The 24,805-nt window shown below is 37.8% G+C and overlaps 1 protein-coding gene across 2 annotated transcripts in view; it reads right to left on the bottom strand.

Annotated features, from left to right (window-relative positions):
* Positions 1-24,614, bottom strand: part of BCL2L13 (BCL2 like 13) — a 37,817-nt gene extending 13,203 nt beyond the window's left edge. Inside the window, exons 1-6 of one of the 2 annotated variants that reach the window (XM_086755780.1) lie at positions 24,255-24,614; positions 20,189-20,378; positions 11,062-11,172; positions 9,935-10,091; positions 6,628-6,697; positions 804-947 (exon numbers count right to left, since the gene is read on the bottom strand). In XM_086755780.1, coding sequence (XP_086611906.1) covers positions 804-947; positions 6,628-6,697; positions 9,935-10,091; positions 11,062-11,172; positions 20,189-20,309 — 603 coding nt within the window. In that variant the 5' untranslated portion in view covers positions 20,310-20,378; positions 24,255-24,614. Of the gene's footprint in view, positions 1-803; positions 948-6,627; positions 6,698-9,934; positions 10,092-11,061; positions 11,173-20,188; positions 20,379-23,612; positions 23,715-24,254 lie in introns of those variants that run through there. The other variant, XM_010122699.2, reaches the window with a different exon arrangement.
* Positions 24,615-24,805: the final 191 nt, after the last annotated feature.

Genomic DNA, 24,805 nt, shown 5'->3' with positions numbered 1-24,805 from the left:
CATGCCATGACTCAGGAACAGTGGTAACCATGAATTGAAGATTTCCACAAGGAAACGCAGCACAAAGAAATCTTGATTGCTCATTCTATCCATGTTCCTGTACAGCTATAAAACCCAATACACATTAGCTGTTTTATCAGTTATTATAAAAATAAATTACTACCTACTGACATTTCAGTATGAAGTGCTTCCCAATTATTTATCTGCTAAAAAACCCTCTGAAATTTAAGAGGAAAAAGAAACATATACCATTTCCAGCAGTCACCAGAGTATGAAGATAACATTAAAAAGATGAGCCTCTCAGGCACAGTATGTCTTGTTACGGGTGTTTGCTTCTAAATGCAATTCTGTATGTATATTAACAAGAAAAAACATACAAACAAAACCCCAACCAAATAGCAACATATTAGCATCTTAACACACAGTGTATGAAAACCAGTCATTATTTGACCTCTGAGGAGCTCTTCAATTTCAATGGCAATCCAATAAACCAGACATGCAAAGAACTGTAACAGACTGCCTAGGGAAATTGTGGAGGCCAATCACAGAGGTCTTTAATGTCAACATCAGAAATGAATGGGTAAAAGTCAGTTCTGCCTTGAGGCAGCAAGGTGAAATAGGTGACTGCCCAGCATCCCTTTCCAACTACATGGTCCTGAACTCCTGCTTTTTTTTTTTTTTCTTTTTCTGGGGCATTCCTTTACTCCTAGTAACCCCTTTCAGCTTTCACTTCTATTAAGACTTGTATCACACTTAGAAATAAGCTTTAAACAAAGTATGAAAATGAAACATTGTCTTCTTACCCATCCTCCTTGCTGAATGATATAGTCTGCAGAATAGTCTTCTAGATATGTCACCCCAAAGTTCACAAGTGCGCTCAGTGGTTCTTGGCCCCGTCTGGTTAACTCCATCAGAAATTGTTGTAGCAGTACCAGGGGTACCAAGACCTTCAAAAAAACAAGAATTGTGAATAAATATAGAAAGCATTACCAATACTACTGCGTAGATGAAAGAGAAGAATTAATGTGGTCCACAGAAAAGGTCTGAATCTGTAAGTTCAAAGACATCAGGGACTATACACTTCATTTTTGTAAAGACACAAGGCAGGAACACAATATAATTCAGTAAGAAAGAAGCACTTAATCTGATATGCAGAACACGACAGCGTAACTTGAGAGCTTCACAGAACAGGACCGTAGTGCTTTCTTAAGCCCAATTTTTTTCCAACACAAGATTCAAGTAAAGAAGCAGAACAAGTCCAAAACTTGCTACCCCAGAGGTGGAAAGATGCAACATTATAAATAGTTTGGAGGGATATGCATCCAGATTGTATTTAAAGAGCAAACTCAGGTACATTCTGGAATAGGTACAGCGCACTAGATGGTCTCTTTACAAATTCACACTTGGCTTCCAGACAGGACAGAAACAAACAGCTCCTCCAGTCAGCGTAACATTACAGGCATATTTAAAATAATAAACAAATCCCTCTCGATGTTAAACTCTGCCTCCTACAACAAATTTAACACATACAGAATTCCCTCCCTCATTTCCTATTCCCATTCCTCCTTCCAAACCCTTTGTCTTTAACTGAATGCTCAGCCTTAACCCACATGTGAATTGCTCTGGAAGACGCAAGACTCTGTGAACCTACCTCCTTCATATTATACAGTTCTAGACACTTCCTTCTGAAATTGTGTTTTTGTTTGCCTAAACAACATGCAGTTGAACTTTTAAACTCTAAAATTATTCTCTGAGAGCACGCAAGTGACCCTCTGGGCAAAGTTTATATGCAGCACTTTGCCAAGTTCAAGAAAACTGGTATGAACTGAAATCAGCAGCATCTGAAAAAGTGCAATTATGATACAAGAGAAAAATATTTGTTTTACTGCACCCAGTTTGTGACAACTGCATTGCACATCTATTCACTGTGCAAATAAGAACATTCTTTCCCAGCTGCACAAGGTAGATGCAGGCTAATACTGCTGCTCAGACTGAACTCCAAATGCCTCCTTCCTTTCCCAGTCCCCTCAGTCCTTCAGCCTGATTTTCTTTTCCGTAAATATCCTCCATTACCATTCCCAGAAATCACACGTTAGGATGCAAAGCTGGAGGAAGATGAACAGGAAAGTAGGCTGAGTTTGAGATCTGTACTAAATAGATGGTAGAGTCACACTGAGATGGACCATTAAAAACAGATGGAGCCTAAAAAAGGCCTATAATTTGATAAATTTAAGATGTTCCAGCTGAATAACAACTGAGAGAGTCCAAGACTATGGTAGATCGGCAATAGTACTGTTCTTCTGTACAGTCGCTTAACTAGGAACGAGATGGTGCTTAAATTTTAAAAGCCTTGGGGTTTTCTGAGTTTCTTATAATTAATCTCAACTCAGAGGCAGACGAGGTGCAAACTTACAGTGCACAAACACAAGGACCAGGTCAAGGTGAGGTAAGGGTCAGAAGAAACTTTAATCTTTTTGGAGCAAAGAAAAAAAGCATGCTGTCAAGACTAGGCATCTTTCAAAGGCTTTGGGCACACCCACATAACTCTACAAGAGCACGAACATTGAGATCTCAAAATACTTGACATTTACTTTAAGCTGAAGGCAAGAGAAACAAAGGCAAAAAAAAAGGCTTCTTAGGCAATGAAGGGAGCTCAAATGTTGGCATATTGAACGTGACTGTTGCCATCTTCCTTTGCCAACTTAAATATCTAATCCATCCACTCCTCCCAAATTTAGCAAGCCTCTGCAGGCCTCTGGAGCGAGGGACCAAATTCAAACTCTAACATCCAGTCCCATGCAGACCAACAAACACCTCCCGGTTTTCCTTTCTCACTGAAATTATTGACACTTCTACCTTTGAGACCAGTAGAAAAAGAAACAGAAACAGGTTTGCATGATACTACTTCTAAATTTATTAAAGAAATTACCTTCACAGTACTTCCATGAAGGTTAACAACAGCTTTCTGTACATAAGAGTAGCTATGTGAATAGTGACGAGATTTAACTAGAGCAAAGTAAAAATATAGCCTTAGCAATTCAAAACAACTGCAATTCCTTCCACCAGTGCACCTGGGAAAGAATGCTAGGGGCTATTTATGTTTTGACTGAAGAAAAACATACACAATATCAAGCACAGCATGCCAGAATACAGTTGGCAGGAGAAAACTTCTAGGGAATCATTAAGAAAAAAACTTTACTACCGGAAGATTCCTGATTAATTGTGTAAACGCAAGTTTTCTGTCAATTATACTATTGCAATCCTATAGTACAATATTACAAATTTAAATGTAAGCAAAGAAAAATGATTACAAAGAAAGATCAGAGATTTTGAAGAAGCTATATCCAAAGTTATTGCCACTTCTGTATACTTTTTTACTACTTCAATATAAAATTAATCTAATTCTTTACATGATTATTTCTTACATTTTTGTTGTATCAATAAAAATGGGACTTTAAGATGACTGCTAACCTACTTACCAGTTCAGTTGGCTCTCAGTATCAGTATTTGTTATCTTTTCATCTGATGCACAATAGTAGGATTATGTGTTCCATAGTATGTATATAATATTAAGTTTTAAGCAAAAAGCATAAAAACTCAACAATGGAGTATTTCAATTTTTTATTACATTTATTTTATTATAGAAATATAATTTGCTCTAAGTTTGAGGTGGCTTTGGTTTTGTTTTGTTTTGATGAGACTCTTATTTCAAATACAAGGTGAAGACTCATCCTTCTCTCTACAAGATCTAACATCATTCCTATTATTTTGACATCACAATTTCTGAGAAATACAGGAAATAATTTATTTTCCCAACTTTTTTTTTTTTTTTTTTTGTTACTGAGAACCAGCACGTCTACTGTCTCTGGGTAAACTTTGCTTCTGTGGGATGTTAATGGAAGAACTGATGTTCCTATGTATTAGTTCACTCTGCAACATTTCCGCATTCAGATCGATATTCATGTTTTAGTGAATGAAAACATTCCCTTACACCCCATGTGCTAGTCAGTTAACCAAATCCCTTCAGCAGTTCAAACACACCACTGAACCCTGGAAAAGATCCACATCCTTAAAAGGAAAAAATAACAGCTATATTTAGAAGTGTCTTTGTTCTGCTCACGCTTGTATAATGAAGAGGTTATTTGAAAACTGGTGTAACTAAAAATGACACCTTCCCAATTGTAAACCAGGCAGATCGAGCCTTTGTCCACGTTCAGCCTCCAACCAGCTAGCCAGCCAGGTAATCTAGTACCTCCTAGAAGCAGATGCTTACCTGTACTCCATGTTTCTCATACATATAACATCAAGGAAGACTTGCAAAGACTACACTGAGTCTGCTTTGTGCCACAGAGACATTGCGCCTTTCATGTGATCAGTGTGGCATTCTGAGTGCATGATACTGAATAAATTAAATAGGTGGGGCCTTTATACATACCTATGTATAACAACAGATACCTACAACAGCAAAGGTTCAGAAATTTAAAATGAGATTTTATATACTAGTTCATAGGCTACTGAAAGCAAAAAGAGCATCTTGTGCAAGATGCCACTACTGAGCACAACAGATAGAGCTTACATATAACTGAAAACAAATTTCATCTACCACCTTCCGTTGTTTTATTCCTTCTAGTCTGGATCAAACCACAAGCCTTGATCACACAGAATTCTGTCTGTGGGAAGGCATTTCCACATTTTTAACCCTTTGACATCTGCTACTGCTACACAGCTACTGTGCACCTTCAATTTCTGCTCCACCCAAGAAACTATAGGATATGTAACGGCTGTAAGCACATAACAGGGAATGATTTGTTATTCTGTTCAGCTAGCTCAGTCAGTTGCATGTTTTCTTATTATTTACTCATAAAAGACAGTAAGCTTCAGTTGTCCTAACAGAGTCAATTTAAATATACATCCTTCAGATTGTCACAAACTTGAGGCCAGCACAGCCACATTTTTCCACTATATACCTGCTAATTAGACCTAACGCTATTTATAGCTACTTTAAAAATTATTTTTCTAACAGCTTATTCTTTGGAGTGAAAATTAAGCTACGTGGAAGATAATCCAGATCTTTTCTGTTATAAAATATGATTCTGATTAAGATGATAAAGGAATTTAAAAGGAAATGAAACCAATAGAAATGTATTCTATCTCCTCAAAACAAGTATTATTAAAGGAACTGCTAGGCATTCCTGAAGCATCAAGCTGCCACGAAAACAATACAAACAGATGCTGTATTATTCTACAAAATTTCCATTCTGGTTTGTTTGTAGACTCTAAGTTTTTTTAGCAACCAATGTTGCAGGCAAGCAAAGATGATGACAGAGACATCTTCTGGATTATATTCTCCATCACAAGCTGATGGGGACCAAAATCCACTAGCCACAGGGGCTACACAAACGTAGCAGCAATGAATGCTGAATCATAAACCCCTAAATGTGGCTGATCCATCTACCCAGGGCTGTGTCTTCAAGAGGTGCATTCCAAAAGCATATGGAGACACAGTAGGCAACTGACAAGCTTCATCCACCTCATCCCTTGCCAGCTGAGCCACAATGACTGGTTTTATGCTTGTTTTCAGTTTTCACCAACTGAAAAGTAAAATGTGCTAGCTTAAGCTACCTTCTTGATAATCAGATTTCATGGTTGTTTAAACTAAAATGCTATGAATCACAAGATTATAAACTGAATGCACACACACACCAGTTATAATTGCTGGAACCAGGGGCAGCAACTTGTCAGGCAATGTTTAATAAACTGCTTTAAAAGTGCCCACACCCTTGGTTAGATGATCAGTTTCTGAAGTAAGCAGGAAAATCTAGTTAAGGAAAAGTATTTCTGGAAAAAAAAAATAAAGAGGAAAAAAAGATTTTTTTGTTCTATTTTAAGACTAAATTTTAACACTCAATTTATGATTAAATTTGCAAATAGTTACTTCATTCTTTCATTCTTTTTCTGATGCCCACTGAATCCATTAGAGAATAATTAAGATTATTAATTTGGATGATTAATGAAAGATCAATCTGGGGACAGTAATTCTACTCACTGTACATTAAAACTATTATAAGATAGTTCATTTACAGATTTGCATTTTGTTTTAAAAAGAAGCTTCATATCATTTGAGATAACTACTCCTTATGTTTTCTGAACAACTTAAATGTTGTGAAGATACTATCAATTTTTATTTTCACCATGTTTAGCACTTTTTTCAACATATATTTTGAACCTGAGATGGGAGCAAAGTAACTGTACAGAAATATTATTAAAACATCTGTCTCAAATTTCATCACAAAACTGCTAAAGAAATAAATCTCTCTTGGGAATTTAAAAATATTTAATGATTGTTTTTAAAAAATTATGTCAAGAAACAACTCTAACTTTTCATTTTACTATAATAAAGGAAGATTGACCTAATACTTCCATTAGATAACTTCCAGTTAAATTATCTAAAAATCTACATCTTATGTCCACATCTACCATTCTGAGAGTGAAAGTCATTTCATAATAAAAACAAGTGGATTCTTTTTATTCTTGGTCCTCTGTGAGGCATAGCTGTACCTAGTAAAAAACACTATGGACATCAAATAGACATGAGAGATATCAAAGTGAAAGTAACTTTTCTGGTACCTTGTTCCATCCACTGGCATGAGCAGCTGTCTCTTGTGTGCGCTCTCGATATTCTTGATATGTCACCGGCCTGCAGAAGTTAAATCAACACTGAAAGTTATAAAAGGAAACAAAAGAAGAAGAATAAAATAAAATTCTCAGTTTCCAGAGAACAAAGTATTTTCACATGTATTACAGCAAATGATTTCAAGAGCTAACAAGTCTTGCATTTCAGGACATAAACCACCAGCACCAGACAGGGTCAGGAAGGCATCACCTTCTGCCAGTTACACAATTTCATATGATTGGTTAAGTGAATTTCATAGTAATTTTATACTCTACAACTTAAAGAACATTAGATAAGTAGGTTCTCTGACATCCTACAAAAAAAAAATCAACTAAGAAATTTGTATGTGAGATAGAGGCCAATTCAGAGTAAAAATTTTCTAACCAATATAGGCTATGAACCAACAGACAGCTCGACTGCATTAACATTATGTTAGAGTTGAAGCCTTTATTTGCAAGAGATAGCACTCCCGATCACAAAATCCCCTTCATATTTCAGTAGATACCTCTATTTTAGATCGATCACATCTCTACTTCTCTGATCAAATTCCTCTCTTCCATACTCTTTCCTCCAAGATCATATAGTATCTTAGAGTCAGTAACAATAAAGACTTTCTGCCAAGTGTCAGGAGATGATGTACTGCTTCAAAAGCAGTTGTCCTGAGCCAGATCATGACAAAAGGCAAGTTGAGACTTCAGTTTAAGGGAAATAGTGGTAACTGGTATTGGACAGAAGACTGCTTATTGAACTCCAAGAACCTGTCACGGTCTACCAGACCACTGTACCATAACATACTTGTTTATGTGCACATAAGAGGACAGGAAAAATACAAGCAAAATAAGTACTGCATCAAATAGTGCTACTGTAGCAAACACGAGCAAAAGAAGAGAGTTAAAACACACTGGGGAAAACATAATTTGGGTTTGTCATTTTAAGACTTAACTTCCTTGATACATTAGTTCCTCTAAAACACAAATCTAAATTAATCAGTGGGATCAGAAGAGCAACAACAGCTGCAGGAAGGATATTATCAAGAGATTATGCAGTTGCTCTAGTTTGCCTTATAAAAAGGCATGTGTGCCAACACGTTTTTACAGGCATTTCAGACTTTATATGTGCGTATGTATGTAAATTAAAAAAAAAATACTTAGAATGCAAATATTTTCCCATAGAAAACACAAGAAGCCTAGAACATCAGGCTACTAACAAGCTCGAACCACGTAATTTTCATAGATCTCATCTCAGGAACTTTCCAAAAACTATCAACCTAGAGAGTGCACCAGTTATGACTCCTCAATGTCAGTCAGTCAGTCAATTATCTACAACCATTAAGACATTTAAAATTAAGATGTTGTTATTTCAATTTACCATTTTAGACAGACAAAAAGAATAGGTTGCAAGGCTCACTGGTAATTTCGCAACTTGTTGCCAGTCTGGTTTTCTGTTGTGTAGTGTGGTATTTCTCAAAACTTCAGCTCTTCAGAAGATACTGAGTACAGGTTTTTACGGCCACGTGGGACAAATGCCTGGCTTGTAAAGGCAGATAAGTTTCTGCCATTTCTGGAGGAATACACTAATTTATCTTTTGCTACTTAAGGAGAAACTTGCACCCCATGTACTCTTTTCTGTGGGTAAATAATTTTTAGTTTACACAATATTGAACTTGCTTTTTGACCCTATAGAATCTGCACATGGAAGCAGACAGTATATATATTAGTTTCTGAAAGCTGAATGGTGAGTTGACAGAGTGTACTTCTCCCTTGGATGACTCATGGAAAAGGAGATAACCATCTTCATCTGTCTGGTTAGATGTTAGACGGCACCTTTGCTGTGAGATCCAGGTAAGAGTCATGGTATCACAGGATGGTTTGGGTTAGAATGGACCTTTAAAGACCATGGGCAGGGACACCTTTCACTACATCAGGTTGCCCAAAGCCCTGTCCTACCTGACTTGGAACAGTCAGTTTTAAATTGTATTGGTCATAAAAAGTCAACTCTTAATTGTTGACTAGGGAGCTAGTTTAGGAATAGATGGGCTAAATAAAGAATCACAGAATGGTTGAGGCTGGAAGGCATCCTGTCCAACCTCCCTGCTGAAGCAAGGTCTCCTACAGCAGGCTACCCAGGATAATGCCCAGTTGGCTTTTGAATATCTTCAATTATGGAAACTCCACAACTCCTCTGGGCAACCTGTGCCAGTGCTCAAGTCACCCTCACAGTAAAAAGGTGTTTCCTGATGTTCAGATGGAATGACTTCCAAATTCGCAATCTTCCAGAAGTCTGCCATAAAGGGTATTGCCTTCATGAGGGCACAAGATGCCTCTCCGATGCATGTATCCATGCATCAGAAAGTTTACACTAGGTGCCCATATCGAGGCTTCCATACCTTGTTGTTCAAACAGTTCCTGAAGAGCTGCACAAACTCTGAAAGAGTAGTACTAGAGATTCTCAGCTTATTTTGAGCCATTTAAACCAATCCACAAAACATACATTGAGATCGCTACTTGCTAATGCTGCCTTCAGAACTGCATTTATGTAACTGCTAAAGTAGCACCTCCCAACTCCAGCTCTCTACAATTTTATTTTGGAAGTCACTGAGAACAGCCAGAAGTAGTTCATCTGGATCCATTAAAATCAGACGGGTAATTTATAACAGAAAACCAAGCAACCACAACAATTTTACTGATTTGCAAAAGACATTAATCAAGATACTAGCATGCCAAGTACAACGTGCTATTTAAACAATAAGCTTAAACTGGCAGGACAGCTCTTAAGGCACCAGGGTCAGCCCAGGGGCCCACCTTTGCTTCAGATATGTACCTGAAGGGTGGTCATAACTGCCACCCTTTCAGGGAAACCCTCCCACTCATCTTGAGCCAGACTACAAACAAACTTTCAGCTCCACTCTTAACTATAAGGTAGAAGTTGTTAATCTGGCTACAACCCAGCATTCATGAAATTGGCAATGGCAACTGGCAGCTGCCAGCTGCTAATTTCTCCAGCAACTCAAACTACTTGAATTAGTCTCAGAAGTTCAATGATAAAAGCTTAGAAAAAATTTAGAACTTACATTACTGCAAAGAGCAAATACCACAAAAAAGTATTCGCAAATTACAACAGAAAACAAAAAACCAGCCAGATAAAGGAACATTAAAAAAGAAAGAAATGCAATACAAAATGTAGTCTCATCTTTAGCATTTCAGCAGCAGTCACAATGCAAAAGGAAACATCTTCCCTTTGAAAAAGCAAACGGAAACTCACTTGCTAAGCAAGCTCTGCAGTGCTTTGTGCAGATGTTCTTTCAATTCCTGGGACACTTTCTCCCCGAGATGAGCCAGGCAGTCTTCTATTGAGCTCTCTGGATTGGCAGGACTGAATACTGGGGAAGTGTGGCAGTCAAATCCTGTAGTGGTAAATGCTGAGAGAAAAAAAAAATACAAAAATAAAATAAAATAGATTCATATAAGAACATCAACAGTCTCAGATTTCTTATCCCACCAGTTACCACAGTTTACATGAGAGACAAAGAAATCACAACTCTGTAGTCAAAGCATGCTGTGAACAAACTGTAGTAAAACAAGCATGGTCTAGATATATTCTGGAAGTGGTACTTAAAAGCCACGGATGACTTTGAGTTACATTTCCCCTCCAGCTCTTATTTCACAACTGCATCCTAACCAGCAAGTTAGCTGAATGTGCAACTATTACCAATTTTAAGCTGATGCCAACTCTGAAGAGCAGCAAGAGAGCCTCTTTTCCATGGTAAAATTTACCCATACATGGATATAGCTGCAGCACTAGCACAGTACCATTTTAAAAAATAATACTTTGTTCATATAACCTTTTCCTTCTCAGTTTAAAACTTCTAAGTAAGGTCTATATGGATGAACATGAATAGATCTAGAGCCTTTCTATTTCAGATTTCCAATTTGCAACACACATGTAAAGCAAAGATTGTTTCCCTATCATCCCTTGCTGGGAGTCCTACAAAAGCCACATCTACAGGTCAAAGCATGTTACAAAAAATAAACCTGATGGGAGTGAGAAATCTGATGATTTAAGTCCACACTCCTCTGAATGTTAGCTGCTGAGGAATGATTTCACTTCTGTCATCAACTGGAGCAGCTTAAGGGCTGTTTACATTTCATTATTTACAGTAGCCCATTAAATGTCATTCAATTGTTTGCTTTGGCTAGACTCCACCGCTCCAAATGGTAACGTTTAACTATTTTATTTTATGTGACAATGCGTAGAAGTCTTGCAGGGGGAGGAGTGTAAAGAGATTCAATGTGTCCAAAATTCTCTTTAACTAGAGTACCTGTTACAAATTAACCACTGTAATAGTGCATAGAGATTATCGATTGAAATGGGAAAAATCTGAAGAGCACCTTCCAAGATTTCTTCATCAAGATGTTTTAGCTCCTCCTCGATTTCTATTTTAATCTTCTCCAAAGCCTCTTTCTCTGAAGCATGTTGTGCTATAAGCTGTTGTTGAGTCCCTAAAACAAACCAGAGAAATTATTCAAATGTAATATTTAAAAAAAAAGGTAGATAATGGAACACGATATTGAAATATTAACTATAAAGGAATTCAAGGTGAAAGCTCTATTTCAGACAGCAACATAAAAAGTATGATCCCTTAAGGGCATTTATTACAAAAGTTTTATTAGGTGAACCCAGAAACACATGAACTTCCAGGCCTATTTAAGACAGAATAGATGCTTTAAATACAAATTTATTTTAGAAAATAGAACTATAAAGCCACAAGCAGAATATATAACAGCTTTAAAAACAAACTTATCTTAAATTTAAGTAGCCATTAAAAGTAATACACTCATTATCAAACTACACCAAGACAAAGCAGACACAGGCATAAACTTGATTTTTAGTAGCAAAATATAGAATGGATATTGATGCCTGCAAAATCTACACAAAGACTAGGAGCAACTATGTAATGACATCAACAAAAAGTCTTGAGATCTACTTACTTTTAATCTGAAATAAGTAAACAAACAAATAAAATTGACTACAAACCTTCCCTTTGCTAAGTAATCCCCCTTCCAGACAGTTCCTTCCCCAAGTTTTGGGTTAATTATCAGTCCACATTAGCCCTGCACTCTGCTACTTTCAACAGTATCAACGACTGGGTTACCGAAAACACATTTTCTTAGCTCTCTCACTTCTGAATATTTCTTAGAATTATTTTTTGGGACTTCATGTTCCCTCACACCCATGATTTAAACATCACCTCCTGGCCGACCCTCTGATAACGTTGCCCATGTCCACGGCTTCTTACTCATGCACCCAAATACTGATGACTCTCCATTCTACCTCACCCTTTCTGCACCTACACCAAATGCCTACAGCTCTACCTCAGCATCTAGACATTGTTCCCATCTATAGATGTTCTTCACTCAGTTGAAGAAAATAAAAAGGGAAAGGATTTCTATCTGTAATGTTGGTATCATCTGACTTAATTTCTTCCTCATCACATTTCATATGCAAATCTTCAGGTAAGTCCTGCAACACCCAGTGTAGCTTTCTGGAATATCTTTCTTCAGTCCTGTTGTGAAGACACTAAATTTGGTGGTCTTATGAACAACTGCCTATTTTCTTCAGTTCATCTCTATTTAAATCTGCTTGAACTTAAGTGTTGTATCACCTTCCTCTTTCCTCCTCAATGGACACATAATACCGCTAGTTTTCATACTGGAGCATGTGAAAACCACAAAAGCAATGACAGTAGTTAACACAAATGTGTAGTAAAGTAGATGGTGCATTTTGTGTATTCAAAAAAAAAAAAAACCACTAGAAAATAAGCTTACAAGGTCTCCTACATTTGAAAAATAAGTTAAAAATCTACAGAATCAACCCAGCGCATGTGTGCTGATTCTTAAAAACTCTATTTTTAGGTTTCAGTAGATACCTGTGAGATAAAATTTTTATAAACCAATATACAAGTCAATGTAAAATGTTTACATTTATATATGTGAACAGTTTAAAGGAATAACAAATAGTTCCATTCCATTTTACTTAACCACACAGTTAGACCATCATCACTAAGTTCAGAATAACTTTATTTAGCTTCTTAAATCCCTTCTCAAACAGTCTCTCTTTGCCACTTCGAACAATAAATTCCAGAGAGGAGCAAACTGTTCCTCCTTTTGGTTAATGAACAGACACTCACTAATGCCTTGTCAGTTCCTTTAAGGTCGCCTCTTTGAATGACCAAACCACTGCTTCACAGTCAAGCGCAACAAGTACTTGCAAGTACAAACTCTTATTTTAACCTGTGCTTCACCCTGTATATGGAAGGGATGAGGGTATTCAGAAGAGCACCCGTTCTCACAGGACTAATGTGACGATGATCACACATGACAAGCTGTCATACTTGATAATCAGTCACGCGGAAAATAGAAGGAAGAGAAATTCCATTGCTGCCAGGGTACAAAAGAGCTGTTTAGATAACCAGTGCTGCAGTCAATGGTTTCCATCTCATAACACCCACAATTCTGCAACAGCTGCTGATTCCAACAGCACTTGACTATTCAGTCGTGCCAAAATATCAAAAACCTACCCCGCCCAGACCTGTGACTCCGCACTGTTTATTCCCCTAATTATCAACGGGCTTCAGCTTTATGCATCTCCTGCATGTTGACTGCTACCAACAAAAATTGCACCCAATGTTGGAGAACACCGTATTCCAACAGCAAAGGTCCTAAGCGAGCGGTATCTTTTTCTCCTTTAGACAACTTCCAAGTCAGTTTGCAAGCAGGTAGAATAAAACAGTAAAAATAGCTTCTAATAGATGAGAACATATTTTCATTGTTTAATAATAGAATCATAGGATGGTTAGGGTTGGAAGGGACCTTTAAAAGCCACCTAGTCCAACCCCCCTGCAAGGAGCAGGGACATCTCCAACCACATCAGGTTGCTCAGAGCCTCATCCAACCTGGCCTTGAATGTTTCCAGGGATGGGGCATCCACCACCTCTCTGGGCAACCTGTTCCAGTGTTCTACAACCCTCATTGTAAAAAAACTTTTAATGCAAACAGTCATACCAGAAATTGTACTTGTAAGATCCATAAACGTTGAATGCTTTCCTGAAAAAACAGATATGCCTATCACAGGCTTTTGGTAAACTGACTCTGAAAGGCCTCTTCCTAGCCCAAAGACACAACAAATCTGGTTTAGTCTTACACGAAGAAGTTAGTGCATTCTGCTTTCTATTTACGCAATAAGTGTTCCCTTTTGCGCACTTTCCAAGTGTGTTCTTGTTAAGATTTTGTTTTTCAAGTATTTGGAAGTAACCTGCAAAGTAGGGGAAAATATATTCTAAAAGTCTACCAAGCACCACATCACTGACAATTAGACAGTGTTATAACTACTAAACAAACATAATACTTCATTAAAACTCCACTGGTAAGGCCATTCCAGAAGTTTAGTAACAATACAAGACTAAATCATTCCCTAGGTTCAATGCCAGGAGGAGGAGGGATGGGAAGTCATTCATCACAGCTAGATAGACTGTACATCTGTTTCTACAGTGTTTTTGTCAAACTACAGCTAACAAGAGACAACAGCAACAATAAGGAAAGACTGAAAAGGTGTTATGTCTTTTTATTTCAAGTGAATGTACGGTGAATGAAAAAGAATGCCACCAATATCACAGATTGCCCCTGATTTTTTTTTTCTTTCATGCTTGTAATTTTAATTTACTAATAACTCTGTTGTGTATAGTCAATATTGACTTAAAAAATTACTTTCAGCATGATTCTAGTACTTAATATCTCAGACTTTTTAAAACAATGAGAGTAAGTGTCTAAAATTTCTGTAAGCACCGACATGTGACAAAAATATACAAAATCTCTGTACAAACATATTCATCTGTTTCCTTTAATGGAAAGTATATCCATTACTCCAGCAAACTCCAGAACACAGACTGCCACACATAGACGTAGCCCTTGACCGCAGAAATGTTTAAAAGAAGCTCTTTATGAACCATAAGAAGGCTCAGCTTAAAAGAAACTAAAAAAGGCCAAAATATAAAGTACGAAAAAGAGACAAGACATTGCCAACTAGCAGTCAATTTTTTTTTTTTTGTGGGCAGAGAGGAGGCTTAATTAAGCGGGAAATCACATACCTGGAGGGATCACCTCTTACTTCTCCAAGTCACACCCCAAAAGTTCCCTCTTCTTGCTTCAGTTCAGGAAGTAGCTCCCTCATTACCACAAGCTGGCTTGGTCTGACCCACAAGGTGTAACTTTTCACCCAAAGTAGGTATGTTTTTCCCTAAGAGGAATGTTTCTAAGGAATGAGTTATTAATTTAAGCTAAAACCACCTCAAAAACTCCTTCATTTCCTGTAGATCAACATTAGGTACTATGATGGGTAAGTGAAGACACAGGGATGGAGTACAAAGAAAACCAAGATATTCTGCAACAGCCAGTGCAAATGTCAGCTGAGGACAGAAAATCTTGCAATGACTGTTATCCAACCCGTGACAGTCAAAACCACATAAAAGAAGTACTACTGGTAGATTTGGGATGGCTGCTGAGGACCCTTGAGCTCACCCACAAGGCATGAAACCTGACCATCCCTGCCTATCTGTACAGGTATTTCCAGCAGTGTAACAAAGTTCACTTCTAACCAAAGCAACTGAACAAATAAATGTAAACCTCATTTCTCCCAGTAACCCAGTTCAACACTGCTCAGCTGTATGAAATGTGTGTGGGAAACCACTAACATGCCTTGATCACTTTATACCGCACTTCATACAGTAGTTCCAAAACAGAAAACAAATGCTCAAAAGAACATTGTGCACAATAATTGGAATCAAGTACTGTGGATAGCATGCACCTCAGGGAAACTCTAAAACTGTCAAAACCTTGTTCACCTCTTGCCACCATGCACTAATGGCACTGGTTATAAATCTTCCAGACACTATGTGAGCTAAGGGATTATTTAAGTTTTCTCATTCTGTCAGAAAAAAACACAGAAAAACTGCTTTCCTTCAGGATCATCATTATAGTAACAGGGTCACAGGATGGGGTCAAATCATGGGGAAGTAGAATAAAAAAACACAAATACACTAAAAGCTACTCCTTGATGAAACAGAAAGAATAATTTATAATACAAATATATTGAATCACAAAACCAAAGTACTTTGACTCACTTAAAAAGTAAGTAGTACTAACAACTGCACCAGACTGGAAGCTTCTATAATGAGCATGAACTTCAGTGGGAAAAATGTAGAAATGTTTTCCAATAGTCGGTACTTATTTTCAGTGTATGAACCAGTAGTTACAGATACTACAAGAGTTCAGAAAAAATACTAAAGCATTTCTCCACAATCTAATGAAGAGACAACCGAGAGCTTCCACACATTTTAAATAATTGTACTTGTCTGTTGCCTCAAACCGTACGAACTTACGCAGATGATATCTTATCATGTGTGTTTGATCAGATTTATCCAAGCAATTTGTATTATTCACTTACCTGAAAACCTACCAAAAAGTAACAGAATTTACAGCTAATGGACTTTGCTTTAAATAAACTGAAGTGAGTGCTATGCAGAATCACTATTCTGCCAAAACTGTAATAGGAATCATCTCTCAAACTATTTTCCAGTTAAGTTTGCTGGATTTTCCTCTGGAGACTTTGAAATCCACTACAGAATACTACACTGAAATCAATTACAGAATACTATAGAGCTCTAATGTTAAAAGATTGGTTTGTCCCATAAAACTCTCTTTTCTTCAAGAGCCTGGAATTCTGTGGATGGTTCTCTTCAGATCTTCCACTGAAGAAAAGCTATCTAAATAAAAAACTTCAAAGTAGTAATCAGATGTTGACTTAGATCGCCCTTCTTTGCTTCAAGCCAGAAGTGTTATTAGCTCTTGCAATTGAAGCTATCTTTCTTGCAACAAAATCAAGAACAACCAAGAGTTCCAAAAGGAAATACAGTGAGGTCATTTTCTATGTAATTTGTATGAGTTTTCTCTTCACTGAATAGAATACCTCCGAAAATCATCAGTCTTGTAAAGCATATTATGTCTGAAAAAAAAAGGAGACGTTTTAACTTGAAATCTAACAAATATCTTAAAGATTTACTCTTATCTGACTTTTTGGAACAAAAAGACATACATTGGAAAAATAACTCTCTAGTATAAAATGCAGGAAAGCAGAGGTTTGTGGGAGATGACCACAGGAGGAAAGGAAGGCGAATGGACAATTTCTCCTACCAGTTCTAGCAGAGAGAAAAATAGTACCACGCCTGTTGGGAAAAATCGCTTTTTGGTTGTTTTTTCACCCATTGGATACATTCTCTAGTTTAACTGGAGTGCTGAAACTTCACTGACATCTAGGAGACTGCTGTAGAAGGAGACTCAAGGCAGGTACAGAAATACTAACTATGCCTGGTGTGCCTTACTTCCCCATGTCCTGCCTACGTGTAATGGGAAGAGAGCAGATTCTCCAGCGGGGGCTAGAAGGTGACTGTCATTGGGATCCTGCTCTGAACCGCCCTCTAGAGGAGTCACTCACCCTCCGACACTGCAGGACATGAAAGACGCTAACAAAGCGAGGACAAAGCCAGCCCTTCTGGATACTTCCCTTATACTGTAATATGATACAGAAATCAGACGAAGAGTAAGGACTTATTTGGATCTAAGAAAAATATATGAAGGGAAAGTAGCATATATCATAGTCAATACCTCATATTAATGAAACACATAAAAGAGAGAAGTGTTCTGCAAGTAAAACAGAAACAGGCAATAGCCAAAATTACTGCTTCATTTCCCATGAAAGGTCTATCAGCAAAATAACCAAATAAAAGCAAAATAAGATTAAGTGACAGGTACTTTGTGTTAGAATCCTCTCAATTCATAAATCAACAGCGTTCAGCCATAGAGCGTAGAAAGACTACTGACCAGAATTTTAAAGTTACACAAAAATAATCAATGAAAGGAACTTGGGATCAGTCAAGACATTATATCAACGATGGATGATAGAGCTTGAAAAACAAGCAAGCAAAATGTCATGTCGTACTGTTATTATCCCTCATATGTCTTCATTACCAGAAACCCAAAGTTTCCTCCTCATGACGGGATTCTACACAACAACTATTCATTTTCATTTACTGGCTTTCACATCTCTTTTGTTCTAACCAGGTTTCTCAGACCACGCTTGTTACTGTAATACCCAGCTACCTTCCAGCAGGGCATTAGGCGGTGCAGGTAACATAATATCCATTGTGGGCTGCTGCTTCTCTCACCATCTCCCCAGGGGAGAATATAGAGCATATAGAGCAGAACACTTCGGTACAGCTCTCCACAAGCAGGCATCAACCACATGCCAGACGATGAGATACAGACTGTATATACCAACTACTTAATATTCAAAGAAGATGCATACAGTACTTCAAAATAAGCACACGGCTGTTACCACACACACCCTCGGCATGCAGCTGAAACAAGTGTTCTATTACAAGCAATGAGAAAAGAAGTAGGAGAAAGGGTTTTTAAAAAAGTAACTGTCAGACAAATGAAAGCTGTTGGGAGCATGGAAAGCAGAAAAGCAAAAGTGAGTTAGGAAAGAACGAAAATAAATCCTGAAGCAGAAGGATACAGTGTTTGCACTTAGTTCAGTAACAGCCTGAAGTCCATCCAAGGCATTACAAAACAGAGTGAGAAACAATATGGCAGATTAAAAGTAAGGAAAAAAATATTTTATTATCCAGAGTCATTGATCAGATAGCAGTAAAAACACTGAAAGAGAGATCTAACCATAGTGAAAGATAATCAGGAGCAGAGAAGTTGTGGTCACTGGCTGGTTTTGGGAGTGAGGATGGGGGAAACGTAGGAGAATTTCCTGTTTAGAAGGGAAGGTTAGAGCAACAAGAAAACTTTCCAACAGACTTGGAGAGTGTCAATGCTTTAGAGTATTTTAATAGTAAATCCACCTATAGCCTGCTGTCACTCAAGCTGAAATAGCCAAATAATATCTGAAAAGTAGACTCAACAGATATCTTTACTCAGGAGTTTAAAAGTCCTCTTAACCGACTACAAAATTTTTATTTAAGCATTTGTAGCTTCCTCTTTTTAAAGTTTTAATATCACTCTTTAATTCAAATATTTCTTGGAGGTTTCAGTAATAAGAATCAGTTGAAAGGTTTCCCCTCAATTTGCAAATATTTCAAAGGTAACTACAGCCAGATTATCAAAATAAAGTTTCAACACTAAGTTTTCTTTCTGAATCTTGCATTTACAGAAGAAAGTAGACTCTTCCACACTGTAGCTTTACAGGTACTCAATACATTTCCAGTTAAAGCCCAGTTATCCCACACGGGATATTCAGATTGAGATGTTATTGCTAAAATAAGCACGTTTTCCAAAAAGTTTTATGAAACACCATCTTGGCACTAAGGTGCCTCTCTTTCAATGAATCACAGATGCAGTCAAAGTGGAAGTAATAGATATACCTCACCTATACTAAAATTAATATTATAAATGATATATAATACAACCAGCATATGCTATATGCTTTAGTGCCAAACTGATAAAATTAATTCTGTCATAACTTTGATGCTATCTTTTCTTTTCAGGAATTTCTCACTTCATGACAGGTAAGTTCAGTAAATGACAGAGTATGCATACTTAAATGCTTTTTCAAAAAAAAAAGAGAGACTGAAAACTGTATTTTATTTTTTAATACGCCTTTCAGCAGAATAAATTCTGAATCACAGGAACTAGTAGTGACTGAAATGTCACTAAGAAGTGACAAGCCACCAAAACAATCTTGACAAATAACATAGTTCAAGTGCTTGCCACCACAAAATAAAGTAAGTTTTACTACCTAGGTTTATGTGAAACACAATCTACCAAACATTTTATTCTCCCTCCCATTTATTTATTTAACCTCCTATATGCATAAATCTGTTCTGGAAGAAACATTCTGACTCCATCTGACTTCATGTAGTCCTTGACTTCTGGAAAATAAATAAATAAATAGATGCAGCATAGGCCACGTTAAGCCTCGTATCTCTGCACTACCGCTGACTGACAACAACAGAAGCGTTAACATAATAGGGCAAAACTATTTAGCACATGAGATTGCTCAAGTCACCGCTCAGAGTTTAGGCCAGTAAACACCACCTCACCCCTGCTTACTTTCCACTTGCCTCCCAAAAAAAGCAAGCATGGGCTCAAATTCTCAAGATGGCTCAACAAAGATAATATAGATCCATCCCTCCTAACCTCAAGACAGCTACTAAAGCCACTTATTTGCTTCATAAACACCAACTGACCCTGGCGTAGCTCAATTCATACAGTAATCTAAATACAAACAGCTTTGTTTCCATCAGCAGCTCTTCCCATTATTTTAAATGAATAAAATAAGAGATGCATTACACTAAACATCAGGCTAACATTCTGCATCCAAGGACAAACAGCTGAAGAATTCATTGCAAATACAGTTGCATGTGTAAACAGGTACAGATGAATATGCAAGTATTACCTTGAGTTGAAGGAGGAGGATGCTCCTGTGGCTTTTCTTGTGTTAGAAGTCCCAGGTAGCTGAGAACTACGTATTTTGTTTCATAGTGAAATCCTACAGGCACAGCAGTAGAGGACGCCATCAGGTTGGCTTGCAACGCAGCAGTGCTGTTATGGGACACGTAGGGTTTTCTCTGGGTAACTGAGGAAGACTATAAGGAAAGAATAGAGTGTTTTGTTTCTTTTTTTATAAGGCTGCAAGAGGTCATGAACTCATACATAACAAGGAATTACATAACAATCATGAATATCCAGGTTTTTGCCCTGATATCCTATGCATTCTTATTTTAATAAGAACCGTGCAGAGTAAACCAACTGCCCTCCAGTCCAGCGCCCCACCTACCTGCTGCCAGTGGCATTTCTCACTCCTGCCTGACATACATACCCTCACATTAAAGCAAATTGAACAGTTCCTCACCACGTGTTTGCCTCCTAATGGCTCCCAACTTGACCACACACAAAAATACACAGGTATTCTCACAAAGAGATTTTGTGGGATGGTGAAGACTTAGTTAACTACAATACTGAGGAAAAAACACAGGTTTTGAGGAGTCTCTCTTCCCCTAAACCTCCGATGAGTATTTTCCCAATTCTCTGTTTTCTCAGATTCTCTATTATGATGCTTAAAAATTTTAATGCAGAAAAAGTGACCACAATTGCCTCAAATTCATTTTACTGTTCCAACAGCAATGGAAAACATATGGTCAACAGAGGAAATTCCACAATCATTGTAGGGATTGGAAGAACAGATGGTTGTGTGTCCTGGATTTCTCACCCAGACATTAATACTTATGAGAAGAAATCTATACCTAATGGCAACATCCGGCCAAGGAACTTCCCTGGTTTACTCTAATCGTTTTGTTGCTTTTTTCAAATATCCAAATAAGAACAGCAGGAAAAACTAAGGTAAAGAGAAAATTTAAAAAGCCATAGAGAATAAGGTAAAAAAAAAATAAAATCTCAGAAAACAACAAGGAATTGGGGAAAAAGCCATACAACAGATTGCAAGGAAGTTTCAGATTAATCAACGTGGTTTAGCTCTTTATATTTGGAACAGTCTAGAGAACTACTTCCAACATGCTATCAACTTGATGAATCAAATAATAATATTTAGAGCTTTAAGATAAACTCTCAAAATTAAGTTCTCCATCACTTCAAAGAGTAATGTTGTAGCCCATTCTTGGCCATCAGAACAAATGTCTAAATGAAAGGCACGCAAAAAAGTTCACGCTACATAACAGCTACTTAACAGATACTGAAGGAGCCGGACAATTTATTAGTTTGAGACTGCTGTTACATTCAGAAGAAAAATTTAAACCAAGTTTAACGTTTAAAGCAGTTAGAATGAGAAAAATGGGGGAACATATACAGGGGACAGAACTCACATCTCAAGAGGGTTCCAGACTAAACTGGAAATGCTTTGAGACTAAGAGAAATAACCAGGTTCCCAAACCAAGCACACTCTGCAAATGAAGCCTAAAGATTAAAAATAATAATAATAAACACAGCAAGCAAAAGAAAAGCATTGACCTGTCTAGCTATGCAAGACATCTGAGCTAAATTCTAACCCCCCTCCTCCCTGGAAAGGAATTCAGATTAACAACAGTACAACTAGTTACTGAGGATAAACAGAACTGTGGCATGGTTACTGTGTGAGTAGGTAGCTTCGCAAGGAAAAATTTATCCATCAAACTCAAAGGCACGTAAGTAAAAGAATTTGTATGACTGGCTAAGTGTTCTTTCTTTAATCTTTAACAACTCTAGTTTCTGAAATTCATTCAGTATTGAGAACAGAAGAGAACTCTTCAATTAAGACTATACTCTGGAAACCCTGCCCCTTGCCAAGTATTTCAAAATGCCTGAAATCCTTTACCAGAAAGATTCCGTTGAGTCTTTGCTATGGCTTGAACCAAAGCAGTGTTTTATATAGGAAGGAGCCAATGTCGAAACTTTGAGACAACAACACTCATCCCTCTCCCCTTGGAGCAGTAATCCTACATTTGTGTTGGTTTGTCTCCATCCCAGAGTGCTCTACAGGCAATGTATCATGCTTCAGAAACGTAAGAAATTACAGCACAGGATAAGCACAGCTTTTGCACAATACACAGTTACCCTTCAGCCACTTCTATAAACTGAGACTTTAATAGAACAGGGAGATTTGGATAAAAATAACTGTTCAGAAGACTTTAGGATCCTTTAACAATAGATCAGCTCTTCAGCCCAGATCCCCAGATAACATCACCACATCACATGTTCACATCACCAGGTGTGAAAAATGCCATTCACTAAAAAGCAAAAGCTCCCCAGCACATTTCAGTTCCAGTTTGTTCAGTAGAGATCCACAGTCCTGAAACCAACACGCTTCTCGCAATGCCCACACAGTGAATGGGGACCCTTCCAGACAACCTGAACTGATTGGTCCTGAAAGAATCAGTCTGACGGATGGTCCAGAGACACCTAGACACTACGCGGTGGATCAAAGAACAAGTCTGAACATATAGCAAACATTATTCTTCAAAACATAATTCCAAATCAGTGCCGAAAACGAAAGAAAAAAACAGTTGATCAAAACAAGCAGGAGACTCCGTACCAGCACAGTGATCCATTTGTAACAGTGAGGCCTAATTCAGGCTGCCTAAAATTGCAGCATGCTGAGCTCAGCAGCTCTGGAGGGAGGAGATGAAATAAAAGAGAGAATCAGACCACAGCTTATTTAAGTAGTGGTTAATATTTCCCTGGGAAAAGAATGAAGAAAAAAAAGCTTTGGATGAAAAAAAGTAATGTCTTTGGTTGATATATTCTAAGAGGTAGTTTTACGTTGAAATGAGAAGGGAGACTTAAGAACCTGAATGGAAGTACCACCTTCAGCTTGACATAAAAGAATGTCAGACTGGAAATCACTTCAGAATCACTGGTCCTCCTCTGAGAGGAGCCCACAGAACAACAACTGAATTACTCATTTTGAAATGTGAATGACTGTTTTTGTTTACAAAAAGAAATAGAGAAATATTGACTCAGATACTGTAAACATCTCAGAAAAGGCCATTTTTCAGGAATGAGTGGGATTGAAAAAGGACACACAGCTAGAGAGACCAGAGCAGAAGAAGGAGAGCTTTCCACTACAAGAGCAAAATGGAAGAGAGTCCAGAAACTGTTTAAGAGAGTAAGACAAAGGCTTGTATGGGAGATATAACGGAGCAGAGGAAATAAGACATTATATAGACTACATAAGCCTCAAAGCAAGGGCAAGAGGGTTACTTCTGGTGTGACAGATTCACTGCAAGAATATTGCCTCTTCAATCTAAAGATATCAAAATTATTACCAATTACTCCCTACAAAAAAATACCCCTTCTCAATTCCTGCACCCTTGGGAGAGTGACTACACCTGTTGAAGCTTTCTCAGCTTGCTACTCCTCTGACCCCGCTGTCACTTGTTTCACGTGGGCTGAGCTGCTCAGCCGACCTGAGAAGAAGAGTTCCAGTCGGACTGACATTTCCTCATGCAATCTGTCACATCCTAATCCACAGAAGAGTTATACATTAGATAACGGGCAATGCAAGTCTACCAATGAATACAGTGAATATAATCCCCTAGCGATGAGGCTCTGCTATGTTTTAGTTTTTACCTGCAAAATCCTAGCGTGCATCAAACTACATTTACCGTGCATCATTCAAAAGACAAAATGCAACAGCATTATGATACTGCCCGTAAGAACAGTTCACCATCTGCCACCCAGATCTACTGTGCATCTATCCAACTGTTGCAGGTCAGAGATCTGCCTTCTGCATTTAGAGCTGTAGCCTTATAAAGCATTTTGCTGCCTGTTTACACACAAAACAGTAGGTGAGCAATATCACGACAGATTTCTAATGCACTAAAACAGAAACAATAGCACAGTCACAGATTGCCTTCCTTTTACACATAGCACCACCACCATGACCGTAGTTAAGTCCCACTTGAAAATGGAGTCAGTCTAGGGCTGGATGCAGTTCCCAGCTACAGCCGAGGTTACCAAGCCACACTTACCAGCTACAAACTTAATAATCCAAGACTGCCGCTCTAGCAGAATACTTCCTGCTGCTGGAGAATTATTTCAAAGCACGCATGGTCTCAGTCAGCGAGTGTTCACCGAAGCACAGACAGGGAGATTTAGCAGAGCAACAAAACGGTAGCAGCCGAGTTCAAATCATTTTTAGGGCAGTGTGCCACTGATAGATTCACAGGTTTGGGTGGTCCTCCTGATATCAATCTCTACAACAGGTAACCACTCTCTGTTCACTCTGATCTACAGCCTTACATTTTACACAGTGTTCTTTATCCAAACCTACCAAATTTCAAGGAGCTCCAGGTCTATAAAACCACACCCCGTATCAACAAGATGAAAAATATTCAAGCGTCTGCAACCTTTCCAGAAGGCTTGTGTGGGGATTTTGGATGAGACTTGCATGTGCAGACTAGTTTAACCTTGCAGCCGTTTGTCTTTGAAAACACTTCACCTAACAGGTAGGACTTTCCAAAGCACTCAATTGCAATCAAGTCGGAAGATAAATTCTTCAGAGTACTTTTCCAACAATATA

This window comes from Chlamydotis macqueenii, chromosome 1, assembly GCF_036417535.1.
Source record: "Chlamydotis macqueenii isolate bChlMac1 chromosome 1, bChlMac1.mat, whole genome shotgun sequence".
NCBI classification, from domain to species: Eukaryota; Metazoa; Chordata; class Aves; order Otidiformes; family Otididae; genus Chlamydotis; species Chlamydotis macqueenii.
This window is presented reverse-complemented; position numbering and strand designations above follow the sequence as displayed.